A 20,813-nucleotide genomic window follows, 5' to 3' on the forward strand; every position below is an offset into this window, starting at 1 on the left:
GTCGTTAAGCCACCCTCAGGAGTGAAAGTTCCACACCACTGAACAACATAGGTCCGCTTAAGTTTTAGATAGAGACCAGGGTCTTAAATCCCCCTAACAATTGTTAATAGGCTGTTAGGTCTACATCCTATGATGATTGTTAACATGTGAACAAATTTACAGCTGTTTTGATTTGATCACGTGAGCATGTTGCAGTCTCCATGAGGCAGAATGTGCTTTGGGATATACAAGCAGCCTTTAAAACCTGAATCCTTATTTTCAAGGTGAGATTTTTATATAAAGTGGAAACAATTTATTTGGGAACTCAGTTTATGGACCCTACTAGAACATATCACAATACAGCAGTCATCTTTTGAGCTACAAAAGAAACAATCCTGTTTACGGTGCAACAACAGTAGTTCTTTGAAACAAAAAAAAATTGGCTTTCTATATGACCCTTTCGTTCAAGCTTATACGATCCACCTACGAAACAAGATCGGATATGCTTTCCAAACACACAGCAAAACAGCTATCATTCCTCTTTATATGTTCATTGTTTAGTACAAGTGTACTTTTCTGTGCCCTCCTGGAGGTCAGCAGCTTTATTCTTTTCTACCATGCTAGAAGATCAACAGAGCAGCACCTCAAGAAATATAAACAAGCAAATGATTGTCTGGTATTCCTGACTTTAAATAGTTGCTATGCATTATTTAGGAGGGGGTGAGCAGGGAGAGGGGAAAAGTAAGTTCCACTGCAGATACCTCAGTCCTTCACATTGAGCTCCTCTGCATTTATTTTCTGATAAAATAAGGAAAGTCCATGGGTCAGTCCTGGTCTTCTTTTTCTTCTGAGTTGCAAAGGTGACCATAGATTTCTAAGCAGCCCCTGCAAGGGAATAAAGTAAATTTAGGCCACCAATTCTATGAAATAATGATCTGGAGAGTTATGGGAGGAAGACTTTATTTATGAAGAACACTCTAGTGCTGCAAGGTGTGCAGGAATAGCACTGGATAGCAACCAGGTTGGGCAACTAAGCGTGTAGAACTGTGAGATTTGCCTCCAGAATGCAGATCAACTTATCCTCAGCACAGAGTTTGACAAACGAGGAACTACTGCTATGGCACAGAGAAGAATGGAGTTGACATGCAGGCCACAGGCAAAGGAGCAGACGACCCACACTTTCAAATGTGGGTGCCCAATTTTAGGTTTCTTATTTAGATATCTCAGTCCATATTAAGTGGCCTAACTTTTAGTGGTGAACACCGCAGCATGTGTAAGTATCCAGGAATTCTGACTATTAGGCAACTTTTATTTAGGTGCAGATATGGACTTAAGAGTCTAAGATTGATCATTCACATTTGAAAATGTTGGCCTTTAAAACCTGTGATTCAGAATAATCTGGCCTTCATCTGTAGTGTCCTAAAGTCTTTGCTATCTGATACCCCTTCAGAAGGGCCCAGATAAACTTCATCCAAGAATATTAAAGAAATTGGCACATGAAATTGCAAGCCCATTAGCAAGAATTTTTAATGAATTTGTAAACTCAGGGGTTGCACCGTATGATTGGAGAATTGCTAACATAGTTCCTATTTTTAAGAAAGGGGGAAAAAATGATCTGGGTAATTATAGGCCTGTTAGTTTGACATCTGTAGTATGCAAGGTCTTGGAAAAAATTTTGAAGAAGGTAGTTGAGGACATTGAAGTCAATGGTAAATGGGACAAAATACAACATAATTTTACAAAAGGTAGATTGTGCCAAACCAACCTGATCTCCTCCTTTGAGAAAGTAACAGATTTTTTAGACAAAGGAAACACAGTGGATCTAATTTATCTAGATTTCAGTAAGGCATTTGATACTGTGCCACATGGGGAATTATTAGTTAAATTGGATAAGATGGGGATCAAGAGGAAAATTGAAAGGTGGATAAGGAATTGGTTAAAGGGGAGACTACAACGGGTCCTACTGAAAGGTGAACTGTCAGGCTGGAGGGAGGTTACCAGTGGAGTTCCTCAAGGATCGGTTTTGGGACCAATCTTATTTAATCTTTTTATTACTGACCTCGGCACAAAAAGTGGGAGTGTGCTAATAAAGTTTGCGGATGATACAAAGCTGGGAGGTATTGCCAATTTAGAGAAGGACAGGGATATCCTACAGGAGGATCTGGATGACCTTGTAAACTGGAGTAATAGTAATAGGATGAAATTTAATAGTGAGAAGTGTAAGGTCATGCATTTAGGGATTAATAACAAGAATTTTAGTTATAAGCTAGGGACGCATCAATTAGAAGTAACGGAGGAGGAGAAGGACCTTGGAGTATTGGTTGATCATAGGATGACTATGAGCTGCCAATGTGATATGGCCGTGAAAAAAGCTAATGCGGTCTTGGGATGCATCAGGAGAGGTATTTCCAGTAGGGATAAGGAGGTTTTAGTACCGTTATACAAGGCACTGGTGAGACCTCACCTGGAATACTGTGTGCAGTTCTGGTCTCCCATGTTTAAGAAGGATGAATTCAAACTGGAACAGGTACAGAGAAGGGCTACTAGGATGATTCTGTGGCCTGCATTGTGCAGGAGGTCAGACTAGATGATCATAGTGGTCCCTTCTGACCTAAATATCTATGAATCTATGACAGGGTGGATACAACTAACTCCTTCTTTGGCAGTCTGAAAAAGTGTGGGGGAAATAAAATTTGTCTTATGAAAGGAGACTCAAGGAGCTTGGCTTGTTTAGCCTAACTAAAAGAAGGTTATGGGGAGATATGATTGCCCTCTATAAATATATCAGAGGGATAAATACTGGAGAGGGAGAGGAATTATTTAAGCTCAGTACCAATGTGGACACAAGAACAAATGGATATAAACTGGCCACCAGGAAATTTAGACTAGAAATTAGACGAAGGTTCTAACCATCAGAGGAGTGAAGTTTTGGAATAGCCTTCCAAGGGAAGCAGTAGGGGCAAAAGATCTATCTGGCTTTAAGATTAAACTCGATAAGTTTATGGAAGAGATGGTATGATGGGATAACATGGTTTTGGTAATTAAATATTCATGGTAAATAGGCCCAATGGCCTGTGAGGGGATATTAGATCGGGTGGGATCTGAGTTACCCAGGAAAGAATTTTCTGTAGTATCGGGCTTGTGAATCTTGCCCATATGCTCAGGGTTTAGCTGATCGCCATATTTGAGGTCGGGAATGAATTTTCCTCCAGGGCAGATTGGAAGAGGCCCTGGAGGTTTTTCGCCTTCCTCTGTAGCATGGGGCACGGTCACTTGCTGGAGGATTCTCTGCTCCTTGAAGTCTTTAAACTACGATTTGAGGACTTCAATATCACAGATATAGGTGTGAGGTTTTTTGCAGGAGTGGTGGGTGAAATTCTGTGGCCTGCAATGTGCAGGAGGTCAGACTAGATGATCATAGTGGTCCCTTCTGACCTAAATATCTATGAATCTATGACAGGGTGGATACAACTAACTCCTTCTTTGGCAGTCTGAGGAAAGCATGATATTTCTCTGGAGTGAGGGAATATTTTCCGAAACTGTACAAAAGGAAAAAGTGTGGGGGAAATGAATGCTACAATAAAAAGGAAAATTACTAAACACCTCCAGAGCCTGTACAGCCCAAGGAAGGGGTAAGATGTCTCAAAGTGAAAACCTTGAGAAGCGAGACCAATGATTGTACTGATGCAAATCAATGCATTTTTGTTTGAAATTCTCGGCATTGTGGAGCATTCCCATAACAAGATGAAGCGTCCTGAGGAAAAATTAGCAGTAGTGGTATCTTGGCTAGAAGGGGAATTTCCCCCCTTGCTTGTGGTGATGGAGAATATCCACTGGTGCATTTCCCAAACTTTTCCAAAACTGGGGCTGCCTTCAGGAAAATTATGCCCCTACTACAATCCTTCTGTGTTGCTAAAGATCTATCCATTTTACTTTCTATCCATCTCCTCCTGCTCTCTGGTAAATACTTGAGTTCCAATCCCTCCCCTTTCTGGCTGACACTAATGGTATTGTGCCTAGTTTGTACAGTAAGTGCTTTCCATCAAAGTAGTACTGCTTTGGCCCCCTGCTTGTATAGGAACTAGGAGCCTTAGGCTCCTACTCAACCAATGTCTAAGGCTGCCCTTGAGAACTACTTAAAATTAAAAATAAACTGACTTGTAAATAGATAGCTCCTGGTGCAGGCTGGTCCTCAGCTCTTCTAATTCTTGGTTCTTACGTTGCTGAAGTTGGACCTCATTTTTCAGCTCCCTTAGCCTCTCTTCCATCTCTTCCACCTGTTCCTGTGGACAAAGAATATGTCTGATGTGTAACTCTGAAACACAGTGCCTGGGAGATGAAGGTTAACCAGCTCTTAGTGTTGCTTTCATGGGGAGGGGTGGAAGGGAGAGGTTTTGCCCTGCTTACAGCCATCAGTATAGCAGGTTTGCCTGGTTACATTATGGGTTTGCACAGTTGCAGCTATACTGATGGCTAGCGCCACCCATTGATTGATTTCCCCGGTATAGATAAGGAACCTAGTTTGCCTAGGGAGGAAGTTCTGCTCTTGGCTGACTGTGCTAATGCATGTTCGCTAGGCTCATCTGTCTGTATGGGATGTTTCTCAGCTCATAGTGCCTCAAGAAGCGACAACTGACGTGTAATACAAACAGGAAAATTGTGTGTTTCAGAGAGATCTAATCTGTATTTTTATCTTCATGTAAAATTTCCAGGAGCTGAAGAAGAAATTAATGGGGAAAGTATGCCCTGAGTTCTTGTGTGATGTGGAAATAGCGGGGAGATCATCCAAATCAATTTTCAGCAAGCCCTGTCCTTTCAGAGCGCTGAATAGGGAGAGAAATCTAAAATGAAAAGTTGATGTAAAGCCATAAGCTGATCTGGACATAGATGGCTTGACCTCTTCATACAGAGCCTGCAGCATCTGTTACCTTCATGCATGATCAGGGGAACTTGCCAAAAGCTTTTCAACAGCAACATTCAGAAAGGCTATAGGGATTGAAATCCAAGTCCAGTTTTAGAAGCCACTGGCTGCCTTGGCTTGCTTTAATTTAGCTGAAAAGCTGTAAAGTGAAATGGGGGTAAATGTTGTGGATCATCTTCATCTAAATGCACTCTGCAGGTATTTAATTGCTTTTCCTTTCCTCACAAAATGGGGGAGAAATGCTTAACATTGGACATTTCTCTTGTCTTTATAGATAACCTGTGGCAAGGGAGACAGCCCAACCCTGTGGCAGAGTACTTGACACTGTTACTGTACTATTAATGCAGGAGGAAGTCAGCCAGGCAGTGCTTTCACTGGGACCCAAAATGTTAGGTAAACAGCTGTATCTGGGCATTCAGAAAGGCTTTTACTTGTAAAGGAGCACCAACTTCATTTACTAGATGGCATAGACTCTGACTATTAATAGCAGTGTTAAGAAAAGCAGAGATAACAATACTGAAAATAGTCTGCCATTATAGGCCTTGACAGTACATTCTCCCCTTTGAATTTTGTGGGTTTAGGTTTGGTCTCAAAAAGCATATTCTAGAAATAGAAAAAACTAGGGAAAGTGTTTTGTTTAAAGACAGGGAAAGTATTTCTATAGGAAGAGATTAGAATTGGACTATTATGTTTAGAGAGGAGGTGAATATGATAAGGTATAGAAACAGGGTCAGCTAGGGGGCTTCTGTTTATCCTCTGTCCTAATACAAGAACAAGATAAAGGAAATGCAGCAGACTTTAGAATGGAAAAGGAAACTTACACAACTCATTGAACCTGTGGAACAGTGCTAAAAGAGTGTGGCAAATAACTTAGTAAGATTCAGAGAAGGAGTAGTCACTTATCTGAGTAATATCTGCTATTGCACCAACTGGGATAAAAAATGTTTTAAGAGGCATAAACCTTCACATTTCAGGGCATAAATCAACTATTAGCTGCATTTGCTTAGAAAGAAATTCCCTCTCCTTTCCATTCCCCTGAGCAGGTTGTTGCATAAGTAGCCATAATGAAGGTTTATATCTTTCTTTAAAGCTTCTAATGTTGGCCATTGGAGGATACCGGATACCAGACTGGATGGGACATTGGTCTAATCCAGTATGGGAATTTGGAGGAAAATCATTTTTCTCTCTAGGGGGGGAAAATGGCCCTACTTGGAACAATAGAGAGGGGTCTATAGCTCTTCCCATCAACATCAATAGTTTAGTATTAACAGTGTGTTTGGCTTAGGCATTTATAATGGTGCCAAACATCTCCACAACTGGTCCTTTGTGTTACTCAAACCAGTTGCTAGCAAAGGCTTATGTTTTCAAGATATTTGACATCCACTCTCTGGCTTTGCCAATGATGGACCAGTGAGGGCAATTCCAATGTGTCTTACACAGCAGCCTGAAGCTCACCAAGTTAGCAGCCCAGTGTCCTGCCAACAAGGTGACAAGATAAATAACAGGCGTAAACCATTTAAGGCTTTATAAACTAACCAGCACCTGGAACTAATCCCAGAAGCAGACAGGGTACTCTGAACACTAGTGTCTTCGTAGAAGCTCGCTCATTATAAGAGGAGCTGCTGTATTCAGCACAAAGTTAAGCTAATAGGTACTTCTCGAGTAACCCCAGGCAGAAATGTGATGTGCTGCAAGTTGGACTCTTTAGATACATCTCTCTCTCTTTGATTCTGATGTACTTATCTCTGTGGTATTTGAACATGCATGTCTCTAAGGCAGAAATAAATCTGCAGGTGTGTGTTACATACCTGTAAGCTAGTGTGTGTCTGTATATTGGATATGCAGTAGTGTTGTAGTCCTGTTGGTCCCACTTTATGCCTGTGTATCCAGTATACATAGACACGTTCTCCTGGGACAAATCTAAATAGAGAGAGGGTCAGATCCTATGGTGGTGTTAATCGGTGTCGCTTCATTGAAGTCAATGGAGTTTCACTGAATTATACAGAGGATCTGTTTCATTGTGTCTAATAAGTCAGTCAAAGCTTGGAGGCTTTTAAAAAACCAAAACTTTTAGCAGGACTTGTATTGGACATCTGATTTAAATGTAAATACGTAAGACAACTGCTGCAAGTATAAAAATCAACAACTTTGGCACTACACTGCTTCGCAGGCTTTAAACGAACTCCTTGACAATGAACATGCATGTGATAAACTCATGGTGGTGTGCTGTAGGCCCTTAATTAATATTTGCTTTTAAAGTAACACAGCTAAAGTTATTTCTGCTCCACTGTGTTTCACACAGTGTGCTAGGTAGGGACTGGCTTTATTTGGAGGTGTTATTTAGGTGCCTCATGTCTGAAGAGGAGATCAGTAACTGATCCGGTTAAACTAGAAGAATATTCCCTTTGGCTGCCCATGGTGATGAATCCATAGCAATATCGCCTGGTGTCCTCTTTATTTCTAACCTCTTTTCTGCCTACCTAGCAGCTGCCATTGCTTTGCCTTGCCTCCATAAAGGAGAGGGGACATCTGTCTTTTCTGGGCTACTAAATGTATCGGCAAGTAGAGGGTGTCTGACTGTTCCCAACTCTTGTGTGTAAGGTACTTGTCTAGCACCAATCACTGTAGTATGCAGTTGCTGAATCCAGGAGCCCCAGACCACCTACAAGGAAGCAGCACAGACTAGGCCTATACTAGAATGGTGTTTAAGCTATTTTATAGGCCCGTAAAGCATACCCTGTACTGGAGAACTTCTTCGTCCCGTTTTTGCTTAACGAGCATGATCTGTTCTTCCAGACTTCTGTTCTGCAGCCGCAGCCTGCTGGCCTCTCCCTGCAGTGGTCGCAGTGTCTCCTTCAGCCCCTGAATCTCTCCCTGTGTTTGTTGCAAAGCCTTAGCACTGGCTTCTCTCCTTTCTAAAAGGCACACAAGCTGTGGCTCATAGTGTTTCTCCAGGCCCTGGCGACTCTCTGCCACAAAGCTCTCGAACTCCATGGAAAGCCTTCGGCTCTCCTGCAAGTAATGGCTGTCCCCCCGGTATTGGGGCATTTCCAGGCGCTGCCTGAACTGTTCCTTCTGTTTTTCACAAGTCTCTCTCAGCTGCGATATTTCTTCTGAAAGCTGGCTGACCCTGGTTTCCAGTTCAGCCCGATAGACTGCATATTGGGCCATGTCATGCCGTCTGGTTTCCAGCTGGTACTGGCAAGCCACGCACTCTCTGGTCACCTTGAATAGTTTGTGCTTGACTTGTCGGATCTCGTTCCTCAGATTGTCCCGCTCCAGCTCCACCTTGGCCTGCAGTCTGTAGGCTGCCAGTATCTCCTCGTGAGCTTGTCTGATTTCTTGAAGGGCAGGTTCCCGGAGCAGCGTGAGTTCCTGGATGAGGCTATCTCTCTCCTTCTCCAGCTGCTCCACTGCTTCAATGCATTCCTGGAAATGCTCTCCTAGCTCCTCAATGCTGAGAGTCTGGGACTCTGCAACATCTAAGTCCAAGGGAGCGTCTGCGCCATCCACATGCTGCTCCAAGGGTGCATCTGTGTTGTTCAGCTCCAGCGAGGCGTTTGTGACATCCATATGTAGCTCCAAGGGGGCATGTGCAACTTCAGGCTCCAACGGGGCATCTGTAACATCTCCCTCGAGCTCTAAGGATGTACCTGAATCATCCACATGCAGCTCCAAAGGGGCTTCTGAATCTGCCATCAGGTCCCTGGAGATGAGAGATGAAGTGTGAATCAGAACAACATTCACTGCGAGTTTCAACCTTCCCTTTCCCTCTCCGAAGTGTTAAGGAATGGTTCCTCAAACTGGTTCCCATGAACCAGGAACATTAATGGTGTGTTAACCTAAGCACCTGCTTCTGCTGCAAAGCCCCATCTCTGCTGCTCTTAGCTGCCTTTGCACAAGTAAGACACCCTTCCTGTCCTTTACAAGAAACCATGCTCTAAAATTCACAAGCCGCTTCAAGCATGAAGGCTACAGTATTGGCTGGTATTGATGCATTGTGCATGGTCTTACAAGAAGTTTGCCCTTAAAAAATCTAAGATGTTTGAGAAATAAGAAGTGACATTGGCTCGGATGGACCGGGAAGAAGAGATTTGTAGTAGTAATTTGAAAACCAGCTGCAGTTCGAGTGGTACCCAGCCTCCCAGAACTGTAGAGCCACTTCTTCCTCCAGTGGAATTGCAGGGAGTTACAGAATAAACAGCCCAGGACAATACATTGCAAAGTTGCACTACCATGGCTGGTCAGGTAGTAAAACTTCACTAATGATGCAAACCGTTATCCCATGGCAGGATGTGACCAGTGAGTGACGGCTGAAACAGTGGCACATAGACACTACGGTGATTGTTGCGTTGTAAATACCAAGGTAGCTATATCCTTTTTGTTTCCTGGTTGCTGGTAGTAAGACACTGTTTCTGATCCCTCCTTGTTGCTTCATAGGGACTAGACCAAATGATCCTGATCCATTTACTCATTGTTTCTTCACACTGCCTTGCGCCACAAGTACAGAGAATCCTACTGGAATGTCTGACTATGGCCATATGTATCCCTAGACCAACACTCAGCTAAACTTTTTTTGTTTACATGAGTGAAGGTGTTTGCTGATAGAGGTTGGGTGTGGAAACCCATCTCTCTTTTTCTTCCATAGTTGATACGTGAGCTGGTAGCTAGATGCTGTAGGGATGGGTGCAGTGGACATGCCTAGATTCATATTATTGCTTGTCAAACTATATTTCTGTCAGGCTAGGTCTATACTAGAAACTTCAAAGTGCTGATGCGGCAGCGCTTTGAAGTGTGAGCGTGGTCACGCGCGAGCGCTGGGGGAGAGCTCTCCCAGCGCTCCTGGTAATCCACCTCCACGAGGGGAATAGCTCTGAGCGCGGCTCGGCGCCTGTCCACACTAGCGCTTTAAAGCGCTCAAACTGGCTGCGTGCAGGGGGGTGGTTTTTCACCCCCCTGAGCGCAGCCAGTTTGAGCGCGATACAATGTAAGTGTAGACGAGCCCTTTGGCATTGAAGCTCTTTGAGGCAGGGACTGTCTTCTGTTCTGTGTTTGCACAGCGCCTAGCACAGTCCCCAGCCTTGGTTAGGATGCTGAGGTGCTGCAGTAATACAAAATAATAATCGACGTGTATTCCTGCCTCTCCCACAGGCTGTGACTGAACTTTACGTGCTAAGTCTGTATCTCTTTTATTTTTAGGAGAGAATTTACTCCTCAGAATGATAGAAAGTCAAATGAGAGGCTTTTACTAGATGCTGTTGCATCGAGAGCTCGTATACAAAATGTCAGGCAGTCAGCGGTTTATACAGTACTGCCAAGCTATTGATTTTTTTTTTTCCTTTCTTCAGTAAAACCTGCCTGGTTTTTGCCATGCTGACACAGCCTCCGAGGGAGGGAATGTGCTGTTAGACTACATCCAGGCTCTCCAAGATGGCTGAGGATGGAATACAACATTTAACACAGAGTAGAGAAGCTTCAGCTTTCCCGGGAGGGATTCTTAACTCGCCTCTGCAGCTGTGAGCTGATCATTCATCCACTACAATCTGTGTAAGTCCTCAGTGCACATTGTTACAAAATGCTTCAGTCATAACTAGTCTAAACGCATGTGCTTTGGGGTCGTGAGGAGAGAATGATCTGTTGCAAAAAGGCTGTTTTTTAAAAAAAAAATTACACCCTAGAATACGTTCGGTGGGGAAGCTACAACCACACCCAATTTGGAGTAGAGTCAGAGAGGAAGAAAGCATGCTCGCTGCCAGCATGGATCTGAGCTAACGTCTAGTTACCTAGAAATAAAATAGCGTAGGCTGGCACAATAACAGCGCTCCCCTCTGTTCGCTAAAACAGTTCTAAGATGAGAGAACAGATTATTTTAATGGATACGCTCCCTCTTTCCAAATAAGGCAGTTTTCTGAATTCATGACACATCCCTAGCCTCAGAAGCAGGGTGAGTGTCTCTTATTTCCTAAGGGAGAAGGGGAAAAATCGTGAAAAGGTGAGGACAAAAGCAGAGCCCTTTTTCAGCTGGTACTATCAACTTTTTGGCTAATTGAACCCCTTGGTGCTCATCTGCACGTGTGGGACTAAAATCAGGAAATAACCCCTGCCACACCTGTCCTGCTGTTGCAGGATTTAATCCTGGAACTGATCAACTGCCCAAGACCACACACTGCAGTCCCACCCTTCTAGATCTGGGTTTAGAGATTCACACCCACGCACCATGCCACCCCTCTTCTCATTTGTGTGTGTGTGTGGACTCCCTCTCCCTCCCTCCAGTTCGCACAAGGAATCTCTTACCTGGCACATAACATCCCTTCCTTATCGTCCTGTGGTGAAGTACCACACATTCTTCAGCACAGACCAGAATGGCTGGTAGTCTGACCTGCATGTATTGAAGAAGGCAAACTCCTGGCAGATCTTCTAACCCTGTCAAATGAATGAAGCTGCTGCCTGCAGGAGCCCTGCTGCCCTACATCCTGAGCAGAGCTGCTGGACTTTCTGGGTTAACCCCAGCACGAACGCTGAAAGTGGCTCTGCTCAGGGAAGACCCCTCCCCACCCCTCCACTTTTGCCCCCTTTACCCCATCTGGTCCCAGACAAGGGAAAAGCACAGCCCCAATTTACAATTGTTAGCTCTCACCTTTCTCTCCAGGAGCCCAGTTCCTCGTGTTCTGGACTGGACGTGGGTGTAGCATGGGAGTGTGTATTTGCTATTAATAAACTGTTGGAAACCAGAGCCCTCTGGCCTCCAAGCAGTAATCTCCCTTTCTTTGCCTGGACACCAGCTGCAATGCCAGCTGCAGGCTGACACTGGATCCCTCCCAGCGTGGTCAGGGACGAGGAGGAGGAGGAGGAGGAGGAGGAGGGCGGAGAAAGGGAGAGCTGGCTCCTTGCTCCAGATCATTTTTAGCAAGCGGCAAGTAACAGCAAATGAGGCTGGGTCCTTCCAGAAGTCCAAGGCAGGCTATGGGCTGGGAGTCTGGATCTAAAGCATGCCCATCCTGGGAGGCATTTGCCAGGGAAGGTGGTGGCTGGAGTTATCCTGTTCGAGACAGAGCACAAGCTCTGGGTTGCTGTACGCCTTTGATTTTTAGAAGGATTTGAAGTGATGGTTTTTGTTGTGCAGCCTTAAGCCCGCCCCTTCCCTGCCCTTATTGGGCCCTCTTCCTTGACTGGCACAATACCCTTACCATCCCAGTCCAGCCATGGCGATGCTTGCACAGAGAGGCAGCTGTCTGGTGAGCAGTACATGAGAAAGCAAATGCAGTGGAATGGGTGGGATGAGTTGAAGGGTGAGGCGTAAGGGTTTGTGATATTCGTTCTGAGTTCTTGGCCTGTGATCAGTTTTAGTTGACTGGAATAGAAAATACTACAGAATTTTTTTTTAAAAAACCCCAGCAAATCACTTAAAAATATTTTGAGATTAAATGGACTTTAGGGATGGGGCACTGCTAGGGTGACCAGACAGCAAATGTGAAAAATCGGGACAGGGGTTGGGTGGGGGGGGGTAATAGGAGCCTATATAAGAGAGACCCAAAAATCAGGACATCTGGTCACCCTAGGCACTGCCCACGGCTCTGGCTAGGATACCAACCTGTGAGTCAGGCTCCTGGGTTCTACTCCCACATCTGCCACAGACTCACTAGTTGATCCAGAGCTAGTCACTTTAGATAAAATTTTCAAAAGCACCTAAATCATTTAGGAGCCTAAGTCCCACTGATGTTCAGTGAGATTTAGGTCCCTAAGTTCCTTGTGACAATGAGGCTGTGACAGGCACGGTTACCACACTGTAGCTCGGCCTCTGCGGCACAGTCGTATAGACATTTCTTACAGGGGCTGAAGGAGTTTCTCTGTCACTGTAGTTTAATCCACCCCCTCAAGAGGGGCTAGGTAGGCGGTTTTTACACCAGGGCTTAGGTTGGCTTAACTACATCTCTTGACTGTGAATTTTTCACACCCCTGAGCGATGTATCTAGGTTGATCTAAGTTTTAGGCCTAGACCAGGTCTTAGACTTAGGCCAGGTCTATACTGAAAAGTTAAGTTGACCCAGTTACGTCACTCAGGGATGTGAAAAATTCATACCTCTGAGCAATGTAGTTAAGTTGATCTAATGCCAGGTGTAGACAGCACTAAGTCAACGGAAGAATTCTTCCATCCACCGTCCGTCCGGCCGGTAGATTGACTACAACAATGGAGATCCCCTCCTGTCGCTGTAGTGGTGTCTGCATCAAAGTGGTGCAGCTGCAGCATTTCTAGTGAAGACATAGCCTATGTCCACACTACAGCCTTCTGCCAGCATAGCTCTGTTGATCGGGAGTCTGAGATTCCCTGACTGACTGAGCTGTGCTGGCAAAAGTTTGTTGTGTGCACACAGCTGTACTAGGAAAACTACACTTTGCTTGTTTTGCTCATGGGCGAGTGGAGTTACCATACTGTATAAAGCACAGCTTTGCCAGTACAGCTGTGTCCACACTAGGTCTTTGCTGGGATAGTACTTGTAGTCCTATGCTGGTAAACTGCTCCTGGAGTAGACATAACCTTAGGCTCCTAAGTCACTTACATGCTTCTGAAAATTCTATCCTTTACCTTTGTGCCTCTCTGTCCCCATGTGTAAACGGGATTAGAATAATGACTGTGGTAAAGCACTTTGAGACCTGCAGTTGAAAAGTGACTACATAAGTGCCAGGTGCTATTATTATTAGGAATAATTAAGCTCTGTCTCCTTTGTCACTGCACTTCGGTCTTCCCCTCCCAGCTGGCGCAAGAGGGAGCTCAGCTGTGGTTCACTAATAAACCTGCCCACCCCCGTAGCGCTGCTCTGACAGTAACATTCTCCCTGCCCTTGGGAATGCAAGGGGGCTTTGTTGTTTCAAGATTGCACCCTTTCAAATATATTCCCATTTGCTAACATTGAATATATATATATATATATACAAATGTGCTCCCCTCATGCTTAGTCTCCTCTGCAATGTGGCTATTCTGAGTGTAATGCAGAGAGCGTGGAGGAGGGATGAGCCAAGCTGTGCCCACCAGGTTCTGCTGCTGCAGATGCCCTTTTCTTTCCAGTGGTGGTAAATCTTAGCCTCAGTCCCTGACCTGGCAGCTGTCTCTCTCCCCCTCCAAGTTCTCAGGGCAGTCTTGGCCTTGCTCACTATATCAGCTGCAGCAAACTCAGAAGTGGAAGAAGGTGCCAGCTACTCTCTAATGGTGATTGCATAACCCTGTGATGATGGTCTTCCCAGTATAAAGGACTGCTCTATAAAACCATCAACAAAGGAGTGGAAAGACATAAAACTATAGATGTATAAAGATTGTCAGAAGGTATACCTAGCCCCAGGAAAGAGATATATCATACAGTCAAGTCTATAAGAGGCCAGAGTTTACCCTTTGCATTTGCAGACCTGACAAGTCTTGGAGTTTCTGCTTTTTGGATTAATTTTAAGACCGTTTTTAAAGACTCTCCCTCTTGCAATTAAGGGCTTTGTTGTGTTTCAGTGAGATGTTCACAGCCTCACTAATGACTTCTCAACACCTCCTTCACTTTGAGATTGTCAGGTCTTGACAACCTTGCGTTCCTATTGTACCGATAGGCCTTGTGATCTGCGTGCCTTTACATTTTAAAAAAATACAAATCTGTAAATCAAGCAATAATCTATGGTGGGAATTAAACTAGACCTTACCTTTGCTGTAACAGCCCTGTTCATGCCCAGTTCTCGACATCCTCCCCAGCAGTTGCTAGCTGGCTCTGCTTATCTACCTACGAATTGCCAAGCAACACCCACCACACTCTTGAAACATTCATAAATGTCAACATAGTCCCGAATGTCAGCTTCCCCAGTCTTGCTAATCCTCCCTGGGCCAAACACTAGTGCAAGGATCAGGTTACCCATCCCTTGTTTGCCTTCAGGTTTCTAAGTTCCAGTGAAATCAGGGCTAAATCAGGCTTGCCAATATAAGCACTGAAGGAAACACAGCTTTAAGTGACAAATATTTTTGTTAAAAAAGATCCTTTTTTCAGTACAGTCCACACTCTCCCCAATTCCCCTATTTCTGGAGTGCCTTTTGACTCAATAGCACAGGAATGCTATTAACTTGAACAAGTTGTTTGTGTGTGTGTGTGTGTATAAATATATAACTGTCCAAAGCTGCCGGGGGATAAAACACGTGGGTCATGTGCACTACGTAGAAAAAGCCTTGTATGGGATTAAATTAAAAAAAGGTTACTTCTGAAATGCCAGCTTTACACCTCTTTCTGATTTATCCATTAAATATTTCAGGGGAGGGAGGAATGTGGAAAAAGTTCAGCTGTGCTTTCCTTCTGGACTGGGTGCATTTGCAGCTCTTCTCCTGTTGGGGATCTGTTTGTGAGTATAGCTAGGCAACAGTCAGCTAGGGTGTCATCAGGAGAGGAAGGGGCATTACATCTGATATGCCCAGGGCTACTGATACAATGCAGCCTGTTACAGCAAATCCAGAGAAGAGATCTCAGCAACGTTGTGACCCCTCATAGCTGCAGAGAAATGATATCTCTTTTTGGGTTTGGTTAAGTAAGACTCCCCACATGTGCTTCTTTTAGGCCTGGTTGTTTGTGAAGTTAATTCAGGTCTGAAGGTTGGGTGGATTCCTGTTTGTATGGAGCAATCCGAAAAATGCTCTTTAGTGTGTGTGTGTGTGTGTGTGTGTGAGAACTAGAATAGTCTGTACTTTGCTCCTGTAAACAGCACTAGTGAGGACTTATCAGGAACACTACTGAAACCATGAAGGAGAAAAGAAAACACATGAGCATATTGCAAAGACTAAATGTTCCTGCTTTTTTAAAAAACTGCAATGTCCCTGATTGTCCCTCTTGTGGTTGCAGATTTCTCTGCTTTGAACCTGATGACCTACTAAAAATAGCTAAGCACCACAGAGCACAAAAATAATACTTAGTTCACTCTCTCTCCGTCTGAACCCCAGCAAAGTGGGAGGGGGACACATTTTTTCCTTTGAATTGTGCCTTTTTTTCTCCTCTCCCTCTTCAAAAATTTCACATCTTTTCCAAATCCAGTATCTGGTAGTAGGTTTAATAAATGTTAGACTAGAGAGACATGGTTCTAGGCTCCTGGGTTCTGGACCCAGCTTTGCTACTGACTCACTGAAAGATCTTTGAAGAAAGCATTTAACTGTTTATGTCTCAGTTTTTACTCATCTCTCTAAAGGGGATAATACTTACCCCACAGAAGTGTTAAGAGGTTTAACCAGTGTCTTCTCTTTTCTCCCTGGTGGGACCATTTATCTCACATGGTAAATACAGTAAATACTATCCATATAAAGTCATTCTGCCTAAGTTATTTTCCATTGTCCTTCTTTCTTAGGTTAAGTTCATGTCCTCTGTCTGCTTCTTGTCTCTGACACTGACTTGAACAATTTTGCAGCCCATGTCTTGTCTAGTCCCCACAGAATTTCATACACCTCAGTGAGTTTTCTTCTAATGGCCTATCCTGCTTCTCACTGGAGTTTCCCCATTGATTTAAATGGGAGTAGGATGGCTTTCTTTCCCAAAGAATGCAGGGCTTTAAGGATCCCTTGCCCTCTGGACTACAGCCATTGCCCTTTTCTCTGAATTATCTCAATTTCTGTGCTCTGTTTTCCCCACTGTGTCCAGGGGGGCAGAGAGTTTTCCTTGAGAGGCTTGGGTAATCCCTCCAGCAGGGGTAGCATCATTTCCCCATCCCTGTATGTAACCTAGCAGTTCTTTTGTTCTTTTACTGCATTCGCAGCCTGTGTCAAAGGTTTTAAGATCTTATGTGCCACTCCTCCTGATTCTTCTGCTCCTCAGTGTTTCATAGCATATCGTCTTGTGGATCTGTTTATTCCCTTCCTTCCATTGTATGTCCCTAGCATCATTGCCGTGTCTGTTTCTATATTGAATAACATCATCCGTAGTGACCAAATCATTCTGAATTTTACTGAAAGCTCCCTTCCTCCCTCCCAGCCTTAACATCAGCAAATTCCACCAGCCAACTGCACTTTCCTTCTTCCAGGTCGTTAAACAAAATTGATCCTTATTTACTGCTCTCTGTGGCTCTGCACTAGCTAGCTGCCTCCATTCCCAACTGCTTCCATGTGCTTGAGCTGTATGTGTTTGATAGCTAAACCTGTTCCTAATGTTCTCAAGCAGAGATGCTAATTAACTGTATGGATTAGTCTTTTGTAAGGTGCTGTCTCCAGAAATGGCCTAAACATTCAGGAAAAAGATGTCCACAGCTTCCTCCTCCAAACTCTTCCACCTTCCTTTTCAGACCTCACTCTCTGATCTCACTTTCTGAATTAATGTGGACTGTTCTTATCCTATTAGTCTTTTCCTTGTCATGCCATCTGCTGAAGTCAAATTCACTCGTCACTCTGTGCATTTTCCTTCCACTTCCTTAATTCCATTCTGCTTGCCCTGTCCAATCCTCCTCTATATCTCACAAAGAGACTCTTTAAAATCTCTTGACGCTTTCGTTGCTAGCTGGGACCCCCCATCCTTTGGACGTAGCAATTCTGTCCTTTAAAACTTTCCGTTTCCCCTCCCCGCTTCCAGGCTGGAGGGAGGCCAGCTTTAGGCGGTCTTCACCTTCCTCTGCCCCGGCCTTGTGCTACAGCTCTTAGTTCCTTCCTCCCCTAACCCTCCAGTGAGAAGTGCTGAGCACAGGAGGTGAGGAGCCCCTAGACCTGCCCCACTCCACTGCAACCCTCCTAGGCCAGAGGGCGGGCAGAGGAATCCAGGAGGAGCAGAGATGACTCTGGGGGGCCTGAAACAGTGGGATGGAGGGGCTGATCTGCTGGGTGGGGTCTGGGGGACAGGATTGATTGCTGGGCACAGGACAGGCAGACATGGGGGTGAGAGTTCTTGTAGCAGGGGCCAACTTATCTTAACCAATACATTTGGGAGTGCTGGCAACACTGATTGTCACACATAGACACCAGGTGCGGGGGTGGGGGATTCAAAAATCAAAAGGCTGACTGAAAAAACAGTAATTTTGTTTTTTTTTAATTGAGTTTTTTGAAGTGGGACTCATGATTTGTGATCTCTTGAGGTTGGCAATCCTGGGTCTGTGGACTGTCGCTGACTCCTCATAGACCTGGGCCGGAGCTGGGCTGGAAATGAGCCCTTTGGATTTTGAATCTGATTCTGTGGGGAAAATGTGACTCTTTCGTCCAGCCGCGCGTATATTTCCACAGAAGGCAGCACTCCATGGGAAGGCTTTTTTGCATGATGTCCAGGCTCCTGCATCTTTCTCCATGGGGATTTCCCCTTCTTTGTCCCTGAACAAAAAGGCCCTCCACAGGTAGGTCTTTCTGCCTTGGCAACACTTGACGTAGTGTGTCGTGAGCGATGCAGGGTGACAGGAGTGAACTGATTTACTGTACGGGGATGTTCTGCAGAAGTGTAAGTTCATCCCTTTGGCCGCCAGAGGCCGCCAAGAATGCGAGTTACATTTGTGATTTGCCTGGACAGGAGGCAGGTTTAAATATTACTCAGAGTTCCAAGGGGGAGGGGCAGTGCTGGGCCTTGAGCCTTCTTGTTTTCCAGTTAAAAATTACATCGGTTTGAGCTAATCACTGATAGATTAACTTCAGTTTCCCCCCCAGCTCTGCTCCTGCTGAGTGACATGCACTGTACTGCTTCCATCTGTTCCAGACCACTGGGCTCAACAGACGTAAATCCCTAAGTGCTACCAGACATCATCCGGACTCCCTTTCAGTCCTGACTGTGTTACAGTCCAAGTACCTAGCAGTTGTGGCAGGGACTTTCCAAACCAATGGGCCTTATCCCACCCTCTGGCTATCTACAGGAGTAAATATTTGTAAGGAACTGTAGAACTAGATTCCCTACTTCCTGCCCCTCGGACAAACAGGCTCTGCTAGGTACGAAGTGGGATTCTTGGGGGATGCTGTGTGGTGTAATGCATATTCTAGAATCAGGACTACTGGGTTCTATCTGTCTACCTTATGGGTTTCTACAGCATTCATCGCCATAGTATCCATTCAGCTCTGCCACTGAACTGCTGTGTGACCTTGGGTGAGTTACTGCTGCTCTCCGTGCCTCAGTTTCCCTGTGCATAACACAGAGACGGTTGAACTGCAGCTGCTTTGGTATGCCTTGGTATCCCTGCAAGGTGCTGTCGATGTGCAATGCAGCATTATTACTCGGAGAATTGCCTATAGCAGCCATGGCTTGGATCAGAGAGCTACTCTCCTCCCACCAACTTCCTTCTTCCCTGAGTCCTGCAGTGACACAACTGCTTTGTTGCGTCTCCTCCGTACTGCGGGAGGGGGGATCTGGCTCAGATTTGATTAGAGCAGATGTCTGTAAACAACCAAATTACAACAAACAGTTGGGCTGCAGCAGCACATGCCTGAGGTATCTAAATTCTGTGCAGTGGTGCTGTCTGGAGAGCTCTGATCAGGAATCTGGAAGGGCTGGCATTATTACCCTGCTTTGGTGATTTTTTTTTTTCTTTTCACCCCTCCACCTTCTGCTTTCTATTTGTTCTTTCCCACAGAGTTAGTGTAACTTGAGGGCTAGCCACAGAAAACCAACAGTTCCAGCTTAGAAATTGACACCCACATCCTGGCTGGAAGGGGAGAGAGGATGGGAGCAGCATGGCAGGTGTGACCATCAGGATCCACACACCCCGAGGGGAGAAGAGGGGATCTGATCATTATGAGTTATGTACACAGACTGTGATTATGAACTTGGGGTAGATGGATTTGGGGAGACTCTGGAGTGGAAAGGCTGTTAGGGTCACCCTGCCAGGAGTAACGAGACTGGTGGAAGTCAGGATGAGCCCTTAGGCTTGTGGGTTGGCTACTGGTGTCAGGGCTCTGAGCCACAGCAGCATATCATTAAGGCACCCAAAGTTACAAGGAAGGTGGTTGCAGAACCCCTTACTAGTCTGGGTGATCCCCAAAATGTCACATGGGGCAAGGGGGCATTTCTAGAGGTTCACGGGCAAAGCAGGGTTTCTGAGGACACAGTAGATTGAAAGCAGTCACATCTCATCAGTTCCCTGAGTAAAAGAGCTTGTGAGGAAGAGTATACTGTACTCAAGGCTGTACACTCCAGTAATGGCCTCTCTCAGATGGAAAGAAGAAGGATGGCTCAGTGGTTAGGGTACTAGCCTGGGACTCAAGACCCTCAAGACCTTGGGCAAGTCACTTAGGGCCAGATCTTCAAAGGGATTTAGGCCTCTACCTCCCAAGTAAGTCACCTAAATACCTTTTAAGGATCTGTGCCCTAGGCTGGTCTACATTACAAAGTTTGCAAACAATGTCATGCCCTCTGTGATGTAATTAAGATGACCTAATCCCTGGTGTAGACACCACTAGGTCGACAGAAGAAGTGTTCCCTCAACCTAGCTACCTTCTCTCAAGCTGGATTTATTCCAGTGATGGATGTAGTACGGGTCTATTCTACAGCCCTAAAGCTGCACCACTGTAGCATTTCTAGTGTGGACACACTTAGTCTTTTTGTGTCTCCCTTTCCCATCTGTACAATGGCAATAACAGAACTGCCCTACCTCGCAGGAGTGTGGGGAGGATAAATACATGAAAGATTGTGAGGTGCTCAGATACTATGGTGACAGATGCCAGAAAAGTACTTTTTAGCTAGTTAGAGGCATGACAGGGAGGGGCCAGAGCACTGGCTCTAAGGGTATGTCTACACTTGTAAGTTATGCCAGTATAACTTTGTCAGTCGGGGGGTGATTTTTACCTATATAGTTATAGCAGTAAAAGTCCTAGTGTAGACAGAATTATACTGGTATAAAAGTTATGCTGGTATAACTTATTCTGCCTCCAGAATTGGAATAAGCTATATCAGTATAACTGCATCCACACTAGGTAGGGTTTGCCACTTTACCTCTACCAGTGTAGTTAAAGCAGTCC

At 45.0% G+C, this 20,813-nt stretch overlaps 1 protein-coding gene across 2 annotated transcripts; it reads right to left on the reverse strand.

The window, feature by feature from the left end:
* Positions 1-303: 303 nt before the first annotated feature.
* On the reverse strand, positions 304-11,776 carry SYNC (syncoilin, intermediate filament protein). 2 transcript variants are annotated; one of them, XM_074934152.1, is made up of 4 exons: positions 11,538-11,776; positions 7,637-8,606; positions 4,138-4,262; positions 304-864 (listed from the first exon to the last, which is right to left on the reverse strand). In XM_074934152.1, the coding sequence occupies exons 2-4, from the start codon at positions 8,597-8,599 to the stop codon at positions 804-806; spliced, it is 1,149 nt and encodes a 382-aa protein (XP_074790253.1). In that variant the 5' UTR covers positions 8,600-8,606; positions 11,538-11,776; the 3' UTR covers positions 304-803. The 2 variants fall into 2 exon arrangements, with proteins under 2 accessions (XP_074790253.1, XP_074790251.1); XM_074934150.1 differs by lacking the exon at positions 11,538-11,776 and adding an exon at positions 11,195-11,288 and having other exon boundaries at positions 305-864.
* Positions 11,777-20,813: the final 9,037 nt, after the last annotated feature.

The sequence above is a fragment of the Natator depressus genome, chromosome 19 (genome assembly GCF_965152275.1).
Source record: "Natator depressus isolate rNatDep1 chromosome 19, rNatDep2.hap1, whole genome shotgun sequence".
Lineage (NCBI taxonomy): Eukaryota > Metazoa > Chordata > Testudines > Cheloniidae > Natator > Natator depressus.

Bases quoted from the DNA above. Each gene is read 5' to 3' on its own strand.
- SYNC (XM_074934150.1), bottom strand. From the start codon at position 11,244: ATGTGTGGTACTTCACCACAGGACGATAAGGAAGGGATGTTATGTGCC. The intron at 4,263-7,636 runs GTATGCTTTACG...CTTTGTCCACAG, and splicing joins AAGAAGTTCTCCAGTACAGG to GAACAGGTGGAAGAGATGGA. The intron at 865-4,137 runs GTCAGTTTATTT...ATTCCCTTGCAG, and splicing joins CAGGAGCTATCTATTTACAA to GGGCTGCTTAGAAATCTATG.